A 15,006-nucleotide genomic window follows, 5' to 3' on the forward strand; every position below is an offset into this window, starting at 1 on the left:
ATACATTTTAAAATTTTTAGCGTTTTTTACGCGAATTTTCAAATAAAATATTTGATATTTACTAGAGCGCCACGTTCCGCCGCGTAGTCTTTTGCACCAATACAAAGGGAAAAGTATATGCAACGTAGTAGTAAAGAAAACTTTTGCTACTATTTGCTACTCCGATCTCAGCATTGATTTAACTACAATGATGCAGTGCGCTGACGCAGGTGGCGGTCGGGCTGGGGCGTGGTAGGGTTCGAGGAAATCCAATATTTAATATATATATATATATATATTATATATATATATATATATATATATATATATATAAAACATCCAACATATACCAATAAACATTCTTCTCATTAGAAGTCCATTTTTCCATAATTCCTACCTAGTTGTGAGTAAACTTCTCTCGGGTTTCCCACCGGGTTAAAGGCTTCATAATGGCCGACGTTTCGAGCTCCGACTCGGCGCTCATCATCCTACCTAGTTCCTACCTATTTCCTACTCGTACCAAATTCTCTTGACTGTATTGTATTCATATGATTTGTATATTTTACCAAGAAAACAATGATAAATAAAGTACTTCATGATACATCTTTTTCTCTATTTAAAAGCCAATTACACCGTTTCCTTAACATATTTATTCCCTCTTAGGGTGAAAATTTTGTTCGGGATACCTGGTTATGTCTAATCTTCTTATGAATATATTCATAAGTATATCCTCCAATCAGATTGTTACTCCAGTAACATTCACTCTGATTACAAATCTAATGAAATTCTGAAAATATTTTAATGATTTATTATTTGACGCAAAGTAAAACGGGTTTCGGCTCCGCAGAAAATCTGGAAATGTGTAAGAAAAGGGTGTACGAAGACGGGACAACAAAATACTTTATTTCATTAATTGATAAAGTAGCTTCAGTTTTATTTCAGCAGTGAATTGAAACACGAATTAGATAGACACACTGCCGCCATTTTGAATGCCAATTACGCTTATTTTATTATTTTAACATCTTAAATTTATTTTATTAGTTAGGACGTAAAATGGCATCATCTCTGTGGATCATGGATGCAAAATGGTGGCTTGAGTGGCGTCTCCATACAGTTCGTACACTCCGTAGACGCCTTCGGGGATGTTCGAAGCGGCTGGACCCTGGTCGACGCCATTGATGAAGAAGTGCAAAGCTCCAGTATCGGATCTCATCACTCCCATGCGATCTCCAGGCTGTATACAAACAGGGAAACGTCTGATTAGAAGTGTTTGGCGACACCACTGTTCCTGGAGGGGCCTGTCTGTGCACAGTTTTTAGTCCACCATTTTGATCAACCTCGTTTCCTTTGTTTCCCGTAACCAAGGCGACTGCATAGAGGAGGCTCTATTCCATCCCATTGAGGTATGATTTCGGTCGCATTTTAATCGATTTCCAAATACATCCTCGGGGCGGTAATGAGTGAAATTCGATCCAGTAAGGTAGTTAACTTCACCAAAGAAAACGAAAGGCATTGATTGCGATTTGTTACCCACCATTAGTGTATTCATTATGCACAAATTATTTGGTTTTAGAAATCCCAGTTTAGACGAATGGCAAGGGTCAATTTTACCGCATTTGAAAAAAAGGCCAGATTGGCGCCCATGCGATGCCACTCCACGTGACGTCACAGGGACCTAGTTTCTATACGAATGGATAGGAGTTTTACATCGTCTGAGATTACAAATGCATGCATGAGGCACAGAGCGCAGGGAAAAATTCCTTAATTATCACCTATTAAAACTGCATATGGTCGGAAAGTGTCCTGCGTTTGATGAGGTATTAATAATCCTTATTTAAGCCTAGCGCTACCTTCTAGCAGAGTACTCTGCTACCTGCTAGCAGCCTGCATCGCAGTGGTTCACATATTCTCCCCCCAAGGTCATCTCACTCGGCGGCAGCGGCAACCAGAATGACGTCACACGGGCTTTTCCCATCACTCATACTTAGCCGTCGCGTTTTGGCGCGCTTGAAAATTTTCACTTTTCATTTAATCACGAAAAATAGATATCGTCATTTAATTATCTAAAAGCGTGAAATACGTACTTCAAGAGTAATAATCTTTCGATTTAGGCAATAAAAATAAAATAGGAAACCACCCTATTTTTCCCAATATTTTGCAGTCAAATTTTTGTCATCGCGAGGAATAGAATTGCAAAGTTATGAATTCGATAGATCACGTCATCATGAATGAAAATTTCGATTAACACCGGTTAACCTGTTCGCATGGGTTGGTGGTGAAAATTGCTGGCTTTTAAGAATTTTGGCGTTTTGGGATATCCAGATTCGAATACCGGTCAAGTGAAATATATTTTATTTTCATGCCTATTTTCATCCTTGGTGTGTGTAAATTTGCACCCGATTCGATTTTATTTCAAAATATTTTTCCCCATTCCTGAACGTATTTCACTACCATAAGATGCCCTAACTACACCCCCCATTATGACCTTCGAATGTCAACAAATCAACAATACGGTTCTATGAACTCCAAAACTGTCTTGGGCACCAGTTCAAAACCTATGGTTTGACACATTCGTTGTCATAACGGCCCGACGTTCACCTCTACGACCTTTGACCTCCTTATTAACAATTTTTGCGTATTTGGACAATACTAATGACTTGGGCACCCTTATAAACCAATAGATTGACACCTTTGTTGGTATGTTATTCTTTTTGCCATCCCTATGACCTTGACTGTGACATTTATAGATCAACGGTTGAATTTTCGTAAATAAAAATGTTATTCGCGGTTTTCTCGCGTCCGAAAACCTAAGAATTGACATCTTTGTCAGTGAAATTCAGACTTTTTTTCTATCTCGAATATGTTTACATTGAAACCCCGGAAAGCAAATTCAAAATTTTGTTTTAGACCCACAACGTGAGGTCAAAACGTCAAAATTGTAAAATCTTGCTTACACTAAACAAAACTTAGCACCTTTCCCCGTAAGTGTGTCAATTTTCATGAATATTGCTCGAGGGAAAGTTACCAAAAATTAGAGGTCAAAAATTACACACGGTACCACTGGGACAGTCTGTATACTATATGCTTATGAAGCCCTATATGCTTTCTTTATAAGGCAACGTTCATATACAAATCAACAATGACAGAACTTCCCAAATATTTACACCGAAATGTAAAATATAACGCTAGAACAAATAAACGTCCAACACGTCGCAAAGAAGAACTTTACATACCACACTATCTAACATCTGTCTACAATAGGTATTTTCATTTATTTTTCATGTCACCTCTTTCGAAGAATGGACTCGATTGCCAGAAGATGTAAAAAAAAATCAGAAAATGCCTATTCAAAAAGAAATACAATGAAAAACTTCTACACGTGAATTAAATATTGTAAGCGAATTGAATATTGTGCCACACTCATTGAAATCAGATGTTTTTCATGTGTCTTAAAATGTTTTGGCATTGCTGATAAGTATTTTGTGATAATTCGTCAAATATTACGTCGAATTCCGTGATATCATTCAAACCTTCATATTGTAAATTATTTTTTATTCTAATATATTCATAACAATGTATGTTGCTAAGGGACACGCACTTGTCCCGGAATAATGAATTTCATTTTCTTAAATACTTACTTTAAGGGCGTAAGTGCTGATTTTTGAATATCCTGGAAATACGTTCGCATTATTGACCCATAAATTGGGCCCATATAGTAGCCATGTACCAGACCTAGAACGTAAAAAAAACTCATTAAAATAATATTCACATCCTAATTTACAATGAGAACAATGTGAATGACCTCTTTCAAGCGCCAATGTATCAGGAATGTTTATATAAAGAGAGTTAAACCTTTGAAAAATCTAGGAATCAAATTATACGTGGAAATAGAACTCTTAAGGTGAGCTCTATGGCCACAATAGTGAAGCGAGAAAGTGGTCTCCAATAGCATTAACGATAGGGAGGGGATCGGATTGGTGTGGTGGCTAGTGTTGGCTTCCTACATTGTAGGCTTGGGTTCTAATCTCGGTGGTGTCAGAAAATTTTCAGAGGCTGCCCGATCCCCACTTGAACGTTGTGTAGAGGGTATTTCAAGTGCAACACTCCGTCCGTCGGATGGGACGTTAAGTAATTGCCCCCTTGGCGCCTTTCGTTAAGAGCAGGCTAATGCCGACGCCGGGTTTCCCTCCACCCTTCATTGCCTATCCCATCCCTCATGGCGCAATGTCTTAAGCTGTCGGTCGCACACCTCGAAATAAGATATGTATCACGTCACAGGTACTAAACTAATTACTGTGTTATTTGGTGGAATGGGCAAGTTCAAAGCAGTGACAAACGCCAGGCCCTGCCGAAAAAACCCAACTATGCTCAGGAGAGGCTGGCAGTTTGCAATTGACGCCTGTCGCTTTACTATTAGTATTTATGGGACAGTTAGATAACACTGGACGGCAAAAAATAATTTTTTCTCGAGCCCTGATACCATTCCAACTGATTCTCATGCATAATTACCTCCTAAATCCGAATGTGAACTCCGTTTTTTCCCATCACCCACAATTTTAGGGGGAAGCCTCCCCTCTAATTTTCATCACTTTTGCAATAATTTGGAAGAGTGAAAAGGATTATATAAGCATTTATATTTCTTATTAGGTTTTTGAGAGGCGAAAAGTTCTAAAACATGATAATTAATGGTAAGGATGTAGATTAGGGGGAATTATTTAGATTATAATAATTCATTTCTCGAGTGTGTGAGATTCGGAAAATGTTTCGGAGTGTTCGAAATGCCCATCTCGGTTACGGAAGGTAGTAAAACATAATTTGGCCGATGGAGTTTATGTTGAAATTACTATAGTAACAAGTTAATCCATCAATAAATGACAGCCACCTTGGTAGAAACTGGAATTGGTCACGTGACTTCCTGAAAACCAACCAAAATGCGATTGGCGGGAAGCCTAGCCTCCGGGAAATTGAAGCCTCTTTCAGACCTCCGCGCTGTTCGCTTCGCGATTGATTTGTAAAAGATGGTTGTGATAGCTTGAAAATAGACATGGGGGATAAAGACCGCAACAAACCTGAGCCATTGTGCACTGTATATTATTAAATTATCAATTTATGTCTGAAAAGTGAAGTGTTCATTTTTTATTACAGCTGAGGATATATTATTGTGAAACTATTTCGCTATGTTTGATAAGTTTAATTTTCGGGCCTCTTATTTGTCTTTACTATTTTTTTCCTTTCAAATCTTAAATGATAATGGCAGCAATACCACGAAAAAATAAATATCCCACCTTTAATGGTAGAAACTGGAATGGAAACGGGTCCAGATTACGATTGTCCAAGCGATCGTCCTAACGATAGTTGGCCCAACTAGCCGTGTGAATGCATGTCCTGACCACAGATATATACCATTCTTCTTCTAAAAAGCACCAAAAGCAAGCAGTAAAAGTAACCTCTCTAATACACGGGTGTTAATGGCACACGAGTAGCGGTCGGCGAATGCAAGATGGCTAGTTGCGCAAAATTGTTCTGCCGGCCGGCTTCAGCGCCACCGTGAGGAAAATATAGGGACTGCCAATCTAGAAGTATATATCTGTGGTCCTGACAATACTTCACGTAGTTCCGAACGTTGCCACTTTACGATGGTTAGGCGCAGGGAGACCGGAAGAGGAATCGACAAGAGAAAGACGGAAAGTTCGTGAAGCTCCCTTCGCTCTATTTTTTTCATGAATTTGTCCAAGCAATGAAGAATGTGGGCGGAAGAAAAATTATTCGTTAAATAATCGTTGAACACATTAATATCTTGAGCCTGCATACCTCAACAGCTTTGCTAACCGTCGATTTCTTGTTCACTTTAAGATGTCAGCATTAGAGGGCAGCACAGGTTTTGATAATCGTTGTGTGAATGCTTGATAGTTCCAACGATTGCTGTTACAATCGTAATTTGAAAGAGGCATGGGTCGTTGGAGAACGTTTGTTTGATAATCGTCGCTACGGGGATGACGAAGAAGTTATTGATGCAGTGCAACGTTCGCTCCGACGAAGACTAGTAGAATGGTACCGTGCAGGCATTCAGGCCTTCACTTTAAGGTGGCTTCAAGCCGTAGTATTAAATGCAGACTACGTGGAAAAATAGTATTGAGTAGCCAAAATATTGGGGAATGATATGGTCAATATGAATGCTGAATAGAACAACCCCTGTTTCAGAAAAAAATGTGTTGCATTTCATATTGAATTCTCCTTGTATTTATGTGTTGCAAGGTAATCCGATAGGGGAAATGAAAGGAAAGTTGCGTCTTCGGATTGGTGAATGATGGAGATGATAATTGTTTTATAATTTGAATGTTGATTTTTATTTGTCTCAGTGTAAAATGTCATAGAATGTGAAGATAGCATCCTTACGATTATGGATATTATGGAGGGCAGCACAGGTTTTAACCATCGTTGCGTGAATGCACGATTGTTGGAACAATCGTAATCTGAACGAGGCATTAAGCAGTATGAACAGGAATCGATGAAATCGGGAATCGATTCGAAATAATCGGAATCGCAATCGAAAAAATAGAAATCGACCCATCCCTAGTTTAGACACGTCGGGCATGTGTTGAAGTTCATCCCCATGCCTCGGAATAAATCTGAAAGAGAACAGACGTCGGCTCATACGAACGTCAGTGAGTTCATGTGTTCTGGGAGCCCTCCGTCTTCTGGTTTGCGTGTGGTGACCCCGATGCCGTTGGCGTCGCTTCTAGTAGTGGCCCTCTTGTCCATCCTGACCTCAAACAGCTCACCCGTCCTCAGGGGCCTGCTCGTCAAAACGGGTCCGTGACCATCCAATCTGTAATTGGGGAAATTCGCTCGGATGAGTGATTGAGTGATTAAACTCGATTGTTTCTGGCTTAACTTTGTGAAAATCCATTGTAAACAATAATAAGGTATGGTACTTTTTCACACAATTTACTTTAATTGTTTTAAAATTTACCATACCTCTTTATTGCTTACGATTTCACGATTAACCAATAATGGTGAAATTGCATGCTTGCTTTTGCTAGTGAAATAAAAGAGTCGGGAGAAAAATCTTTTTAACTCGAGCCGTACTCGTAATTTTACGATCCTAAACTTCTTATTTTTCAAAAAAATATTATATATATTCTCGTGTTTTTTTCAGCTCTACGTTCTCAAAAAACTCACTTCCAGCTGAAAATAACCTCATGACAATGATTTTCTGCTACCCAAAAACTCTATATGCATTTAATTACGATGCACTCCATACGTAAAATCGATTAATTATAATTGTAGATGGAACAGGATCCCAAATGTATACATATAATTTATAATTTCCTTTAGGTTGCAATTTAGGGATGGTCGGATCCAAATATCCGCGGATATTGCCCTTCATCGGATACATCGGATCCAAACTCACGGAAGACATCGGATCTGGATCCGAAATTTTAAGAAAAAGCTTCAGTGAATGCAACAATAAGGGTGGAAAGAGTTCCGATTCTCTCTTCGAATGCGCCGTCGCGTGCGTATTCTATTGTTGCATGCGAATTCATTTGTTTACCGTTTTGTATGAAAGCTCTCGCAGAGGTTACGTAGAAAAGTTTCTATTGAGATAGGGAGAACCAATTTATGCCGTATGCGTGCACTGTGACGTGAAATTATCGCGAGGAAATGCTAAATCCACCTCACCATACTGAAGCATTTTCGGGTGAAACGCAAGTCGGTATGCGATAAGACAAAATTCGGGGGAAACGTGCGTGAGGAAAATTTGATTTTTCAATATTTTGTTTCCTTTTATGAAGGAAAGTAATTGTGTTTTTATATTTCGGGGGGTCCGGACTTCCTCCTCTCGCTAGGTTACTGGTCAGCGGTTTATCCAAAGATTTTTCCTATTTTCATTTCCAAACCTAAACGTAACAGTTTAGGTCCTTCGCATGTAAAGATGTTTTTAGAAAACAACCTGAAAGCCTATAAAAATGATTTTCAATTGATAAAAATATTAAAACGTGCATGAAAATCTTAAAAGCATTGCTTTGATTGTATGTACCCAGAATAAACTTGAATGATTACTTCGTTTAATAATTTGAAAATGCATTTGGATCCAAAAATATCCGATCCGAAAGATCCGGCTCCGAAAATCAAGGATCCGATCCGAAAAAAATCCTGGAACCGTCCATCCCTTTAAAAATAAAAAATTATTGATTCTGATCGGAAATGAAAAATGCATAATTGTTATTGTATAGGAAAATTTAGACCACGGTTACCCCAGATGTCGGTAGGGTCCTGGCCCGAGTTCAGGCCCTTTCCGTAAGAATGGAAAGATTATAAATGAATGAATGAACATTTTTATCATGCTCTAGGTAAAACCTATGAGAGAAAAAACTAGAAAATGTTCCACTCTTAATAAAAGACATTTTGGCAAAAATATGGCATTATGGAGATTATTGCTAGGCTATCAAGTAGTAGATATATAATTCGGGGTACCCAATTAGAGACTGTTGAATCCGTGAAATATCTAGGGGTTAGACTCAATAATGATCTATCGTGGAATAAACATATTCGAGAAATAACCGGTCAAGCTAATCGTAAAATGGGTTTTGTTAAAAGAATATTAGGAAAGTGCGACGACAAAGTGAGAGAAATTAGCTACTTTTCCCTCGTTAGGCCACATCTGGAATACGCCGCCAGTGTTTGGGACCCTCATGAAAAAGGCTTAATAACAGAGTTAGAACGCGTGCAAAGAAGAGCTGCCAGGTATGTGAAAGGTCGTTACGATAGTCTTGTTAGTGCAACTGACATCTTAAATAAACTGGGATGGGAATCTCTGTCAGACCGTAGATCGAAAAATAAACTAAACCTTTTAGATTAAATCAAGAGCAGTGTCTTTTCTGACGAAGTTAACCATATCTTACGGACGCCAACATACTACGGAAGATCAGATTATATAAATAAAGTAAGAGAGATAGATTGTAGAACAGACAGGTACAGAATGTCATTTTTTCCAAGATCAATAAGAGATTATAACGGCAGCGATAGAACTCACTAATTTATTTGATGACTTGTAGTGTAGCCTACTAACTTTTGTAAAACTTAACGCATGATTCTTAATTTTTTTATTTGTAACAGCATATGGTCGTATAACTTGTTAGTATTCGTGACGTTTTATGGACCGTGTGGTGTGCAAGTGGGAGTCCAATTGCATGCTGCATGCTGATGGTTGGTCACGCCCTGCCAAACACCGTAGAGGTGGCTCGCAGGGTATTATGTAGATGTAGATGTTTAAACAAAAAATGTAAAATATTCAATACTAACAACACAAAAATATAAGTTTTAACACAGACAGTGATGAAAACACACATACGTACACACATACATATACACATTTACGCAGAGAGTTATGATAACATCACAACTTTAAGATGATAACTTCAATGAGTTGAGGAGACTAACTTAAGCCCCAGACTTCAAATAGGAGTACAGTCTTCCTTTAAACGACTGACGTGATTGTGACGTCTTTATATTTGGCGGTAGAGAGTTCCAGAATATAGATGCTGTTAGATGAAAAGATTTGAAATATATATTGGTGCGGACTTTAGGAATTAGAAGGTCAGAATCACGGCGGGTGGAAATTCCAGTAACATTTTTGCGGGGAATGAATAATTCGTAAAGGTATGCAGGGGTCTGGTTTTGGAAAAAGGAGAACAGAAAAGATCCCAAGATATAATTACTTCGGCAATGAAGAGGTAAGCAATTCAGATCAATGTAGAATTTGGACAAATGTTCTTCAAAAATAAATCTAACACAGGAGTTAATTAACCGTTGTAGACACATTTCAAATACACTGGGTAAGTCATTATAGACTAGTATACAGTAATAAATAATGGGGAAGATAAAACAAGTGACATGCATGATTCTCGTGGAAACAGGGAGATTATGATAGGTGAGCTGAGACAAAATTATTTCGGCTTGTTGAATAATAATGATTATGGTGGTGAATAGGTATTTCAACGCAGGATTTCAAACAAATGTGTTATAAGTGACGGACGGAGTCTTAATTGTGGTGATACTTACTTCAGTTTAACCACAGTGTAGCCTTTGTTGATGAGTGCCGTGTTTGGCCCAGTCATGTGATGGAATTTAAGCCGATCGTCCAACTTCTCACCATAAAATGGATCTGAAAGAAAAAAATATTCCCAAGGGGATACAATTAAAAATATATGTCAATTAATTGAAGAAATTACTCAAATAATCACATATATTATTTATTTATTATATACAGATTTTTAATAGTAGCCCATCATCTGTTGGTAAGATGCGGTTGGAGATAAAGTACCCATTTGCATATGAAAGAAATGTCCGACTGTTTACAAATAAATTAAGAATAAAGTAACCAAAATTTCGTAATTTCAATTCATCCGAAAAGTATCACAATGAAATAAACAAATAAACGAGGAAAACTTGTTCTTCTGATTGTAAAAATTTGCCGGAAAGATCATAAAAAATTCTTCAGGGAAGTTATTCAGCTCATACATGCCCCTGAGCATGAAAAAATCATTCAAAATGTCTGTTTTCTGCTACTTACAATTAGTTTCAATTTCATTCCTCGTTTCTTCCCATGCAGAAGAGTGAGTCCAGCTTCGACGCGTTTTCTACCAAGCTCGCTTATTTATTATCGCTTCACAACACCCGCATGGCCTACTTCTAGCTCTCCTTAATTTAAAGGGATTCCATCTACTCTTACAAATACTAGCAGGAACAACTGAATGTCACATAATCAATGGTACTGTGCCAATGCATAACACGCCCGTGATTTAAGATAGTGCGGAATTTACGACTATTACTTCCGATTAATTTAACCGAAATAGGAGACAATTTGTCAAAAATCTACAACTCATAACTCAACAATCAGCCTTTAGGCATCATGCCTGGTGCGAACTCGGACACAAAAATTTATTTAAGCAAGTAACAGTCGTGGGAACAAGGGCAGAAAAAATTCAGCGTTCTACCTATTTGCGCCGATATACATCTATTCGTAAGATATCACTCAACTCCACAATGAATGAGCATGTATTCATGATGTTCCATAAAGGTTCCATTTTTTTATAAATAGACAAAATTTATCACTGAAAAAAGGAATGATACCTTTAAGTGCTCCTTGAATCCTGATCATCTTCCTGCCGCCGCATTCGAACAATTGTTGCGTCAGCTCAACGGCTAATTCGTCGTCCATTTCTCTCGTGGAGGCAAATTCAACCCATCGGCCACTATTGTTGTGAAATCTAGTCAGCGTGAAGCTCCAATGACGGGACGTGTTGGCCTTTGGTTCGCATTGTCCAACAACTGCTTCCGAGCCTCCCGCAACAGTCAGCAGTACACAAGCTGTAAACAATGTAACTGTCAAGAGAGAGAGAGTGGAACCTTCGCTTGCCGCCATGTTGATGTTCCTCTAATCAGCGATACCCAAGAAGTTGAACCAATACAACCAGTCTATCAGATTGCAGCCTCGTACCCCCTTTATATATTATTCAATTTCCCCGCTTGAAGGCCAGATTAAAAGAAAAAAAATACGGAAATTGTGTCGACTTAGCTGTTAAAAGGGCAAAGGTGCCTTCTGTTTGATCCATGATCTTTAACACTCGCACGAAGGATGTGATAAGTGAACTAGAATGAATTTAAAATACGTGGTATCCACGCGAAAGCATTTTCAATCGACATAATTCGTCACAGAATATTGTCTGAGCATCCATTGCGTAATTTCTAGCTAACGGGGGACTGTATAGCCGAGTTGTGTTGTCCTCACGAGTAAGGCAAAAATCCATCATAAGTCACATCTGAAACATTTTTATAAATACCACCAGCTGGGTTTGGACAATATTATTACCTCATGTATAACCGACAATATATTTCAATAAAGTTCTAGTCGACACCCTTCGGTTGAAGTGTTTTTCTTGAAACTTGCAGCCAGTTTCAGCAAAACAGCGTTGCAGAAAATCCGAAAGAATAGCTGACATCAGCTGAGGGAGCCTGCTATTCAACTCCATTCGCTTCCGTTTGGTGCAAGCTTCGACGAAGCTTCCGTGCAATACCCATCCGATGCACCCCCACCTAGCCACAAACTTGCTTCGACGGAGGGGGGTGGTTGGCTGTTTTTACGGGTTTCTATCTGTGTACGTAAGTATTACTGTCACAATAATCCGAGGTAAAGTACAAAGGAATGATATTCCACTACAGGATGGGCAAACAATAGAGGCCATGGATGAGGGAGATACCTATAAATACCTAGGATTCCAACAAGCAAGACGACTAGACCACTCTACGATAAAGCAAAAACTTTCGACTGAATTCCAAAATAGAATCAAGAAACTTGTTCGCACGGAATTGAACAGCAAAAACCTCACTAATTCAATTAATACCTTTGCCATCCCTCTCCTGACATACTCCTTTGGTATAATCAAATGGTCACAAACAGATCTAGACGACCTACAAAGAAAAATTTGATCCCAAATGACAGAGAAAAATATGCTCCATAAAAACTCGAATGTAGAGAGGAGCACGTTGCCCAGAAAATTTGGTGGAAGATTAAGAGATTATGGAAATAAGAAATTAAGAGATTATGGAAATCAGATATAGTGCACATAATTCCAATTATTATCTCTGCCACAGGAGTAGTGCCTCATTCAATCCATCAAGGTCTTAAAACTATTGGACTGCCGAAAAACTTGTTCATTGCAATGCAAAAAGCAGCAGTTTTAAATACTTGCCGGATTGTCAGAAAATTTTTCAAAACAGAATAAAGAGACGAGAGTGCTTGGTGATACCCGTACCTCGCCTAAAACCAGCAAAAATGCTGTGAAACCAAAGAAAAATAGTAATGTACACAATAATAATGCCATGATGTATTCGAAATAAGCAGGCCAAAATCTGAAAATCGATTTTTTTTAAATTTCAGGAAGTTGAAAATTTTGCAAAAGTATTCGTAAATAAATTTTGCGTAATTCGCCCAATTTATATTTCCCTGTCTCCTCACGTTAACAATGTATATCAGGTCAAAGTTGAACAAAAAGCGTAAAACAACCGACCTCGATTTTTATAAAAATTGCCAACTTTATCCTCAAGCAGTGTTTTCACGAATTGCTTTATCGACACAACTGGTTGTACCATGATAATAAACACTTCCCTTTCTTGCATTTGGAGGGTTTTTAAAGATCTTGTTCAGTTATTAAACATAGATGCATAACCAAATGGCTGAATGTCCACATTCACTTTTCCATATTGATAATCGATATAGGTATTAGTGATAGAAAATATTTACCACAAAGTTCTATTCATAAATATTGCTACGAATGACACATATGACACATATGCATTACCCGAAGACTCAGCTGTCATAGCAGACGCAGTGAAGGATTTGAAGAAGATTGTGGTAAATATTCGTGGGATAATGGGTATATATCAGCTTAAAATAAGCCCTGAGAAATTAAGATATAAGTCTGCAGTAGATAAGCAGGATACAAAACTAACAATAAAATAGTTTTAATTGAGATTTTAAAAAAATCACGACTTTGTAACGTTTGATATTTATGTTATTGTGCTGTAAATACTGTTATTGATTTGATGTTTATGTAGAATTTGATGTTTATGGGTAATGAAGACGGATGGAAGGTTGCCTAGGAGATGTTGGTTGTGAGCGTGGAATTTTTGTTAGGAAAGCCATTAAAGAAAGGAAGGAAAGGAGCTTGAAGAAAGGAGACTATAAAAGAAAATTTTATTTTTAAAGGAATAAAGAGGATTGGGAAGAAACAATTGTCTGATGTTATTATATATTTAAATGCATATCACTAACAATGTGATATTTTTCATAAAATGTTTCATTTCAGTCTTATATCGGGCTCCATGACGAGGTTTTTTTAATCCTATTTTTAGATTCATTTTTGGGCTCACCTTGTTAGTCCCACAAAGACGCGGCTCTGTAGCTGAAAGAATTCGAACGTTAAGTTTCCATACCGTTTTTCATGTTGTAAAGGTGGAACATGGAAATATTGGATTATTTTAAACCTTCATCACCTTAGAAATCCACACATACAACTCACACCAAACTCTCTCTTTCTCTTTTAATAAGGAGCACTTTACCCAATCTAGGGGTTGTGCTACGGGGAGAAAGTTCAGTCCGTCCTATGCCTACCTTTACCTTTTTCTTGGCCTCCTAGAACAGTCTTTTCTCTATTAGGACCCTCTCAAACCCACCCTTTGGGTCCGATACATTGACGACACCTTCCTTCGGTGGCAACATGGCACGGAATCCTTAATCTCTTTCATCTCCTCCCTCAAATCATTTTCCTCCGTAAACTTCATATCCTATTCAATTCAATTTATTCAGTCACCATAAGCATATGAATTATGCATGGCTTTGTCAATAATATTACATGTTTAAAATTCACTAACTCTCGATTAACTTTGTGGTATTCCATCATAAGTTTTCCTGAATATCACACAATTACTTATACCACTTATTTTTTTATCAGAGCGCGACGCGGGATTCAATGAGTTATCATCATCTTCAGGCGCAAATTATGCTTTGTTTATCTTATTATTGTTACCAAGTTACTCGATGAATTTTAAAACGGACGCCAGAATAGGGGAAAAGGATGGGTAGAGATATTCATTTATAAGAATTTATTCATTTTTAAAAATTATTGAAAGTCAGGGCAGTATTCTTATTTTCGGCTGAGCTCTATACACAGAAAACTGCCTTTGCTTTGGCCCACAAGAGTAAACAATAGATGGCACTGGGGCAGCTCACCACTCACCAACGGAAGGAATGTACGAGGACACAAGGATGAAAGGAAAGGTACACACTCACACGATAGCAGGAAAGAGACAGGAACATGCGTTTCGGGGCACGCTGAGCCCAAGTGAAGCAAGCCAATATGACCGATACACTACTTCATTAATTCACACGGCGCCTTAAGCGCAAACATACAAATAAATTCACAGGTAAGGAAAGAAAGTGATAGGAACATATGATAGAAAAAG

The 15,006-nt window shown here is 38.1% G+C and overlaps 1 protein-coding gene across 2 annotated transcripts; it reads right to left on the minus strand.

Moving 5' to 3' along the window:
• Positions 1-888: 888 nt before the first annotated feature.
• Positions 889-11,445, minus strand: LOC124169281 (neuralized-like protein 4). Of its 2 annotated transcripts, XM_046547847.1 has the most exons (5): positions 11,116-11,445; positions 10,045-10,147; positions 6,641-6,808; positions 3,618-3,711; positions 889-1,213 (listed from the first exon to the last, which is right to left on the minus strand). In XM_046547847.1, the coding sequence occupies exons 1-5, from the start codon at positions 11,405-11,407 to the stop codon at positions 1,052-1,054; spliced, it is 819 nt and encodes a 272-aa protein (XP_046403803.1). In that variant the 5' UTR covers positions 11,408-11,445; the 3' UTR covers positions 889-1,051. The 2 variants fall into 2 exon arrangements, with proteins under 2 accessions (XP_046403803.1, XP_046403804.1); XM_046547848.1 differs by lacking the exon at positions 6,641-6,808.
• Positions 11,446-15,006: the final 3,561 nt, after the last annotated feature.

The sequence above is a fragment of the Ischnura elegans genome, chromosome 12 (assembly GCF_921293095.1).
Source record: "Ischnura elegans chromosome 12, ioIscEleg1.1, whole genome shotgun sequence".
In the NCBI taxonomy this organism is placed as follows: domain Eukaryota; kingdom Metazoa; phylum Arthropoda; class Insecta; order Odonata; family Coenagrionidae; genus Ischnura; species Ischnura elegans.

What these genes read in the sequence shown, in the direction of transcription:
- LOC124169281 (XM_046547847.1), bottom strand. Translation starts at nt 11,407, where the DNA reads ATGGCGGCAAGCGAAGGTTCCACTCTCTCTCTCTTGACAGTTACATTG. An exon ending in TACACTGTGGTTAAACTGAA is followed by an intron (nt 6,809 to 10,044) that starts GTAAGTATCACC and finishes CCCCAATTACAG; the next exon opens with ATTGGATGGTCACGGACCCG. An exon ending in TCAGCACTTACGCCCTTAAA is followed by an intron (nt 1,214 to 3,617) that starts GTAAGTATTTAA and finishes GTTTGTATACAG; the next exon opens with CCTGGAGATCGCATGGGAGT.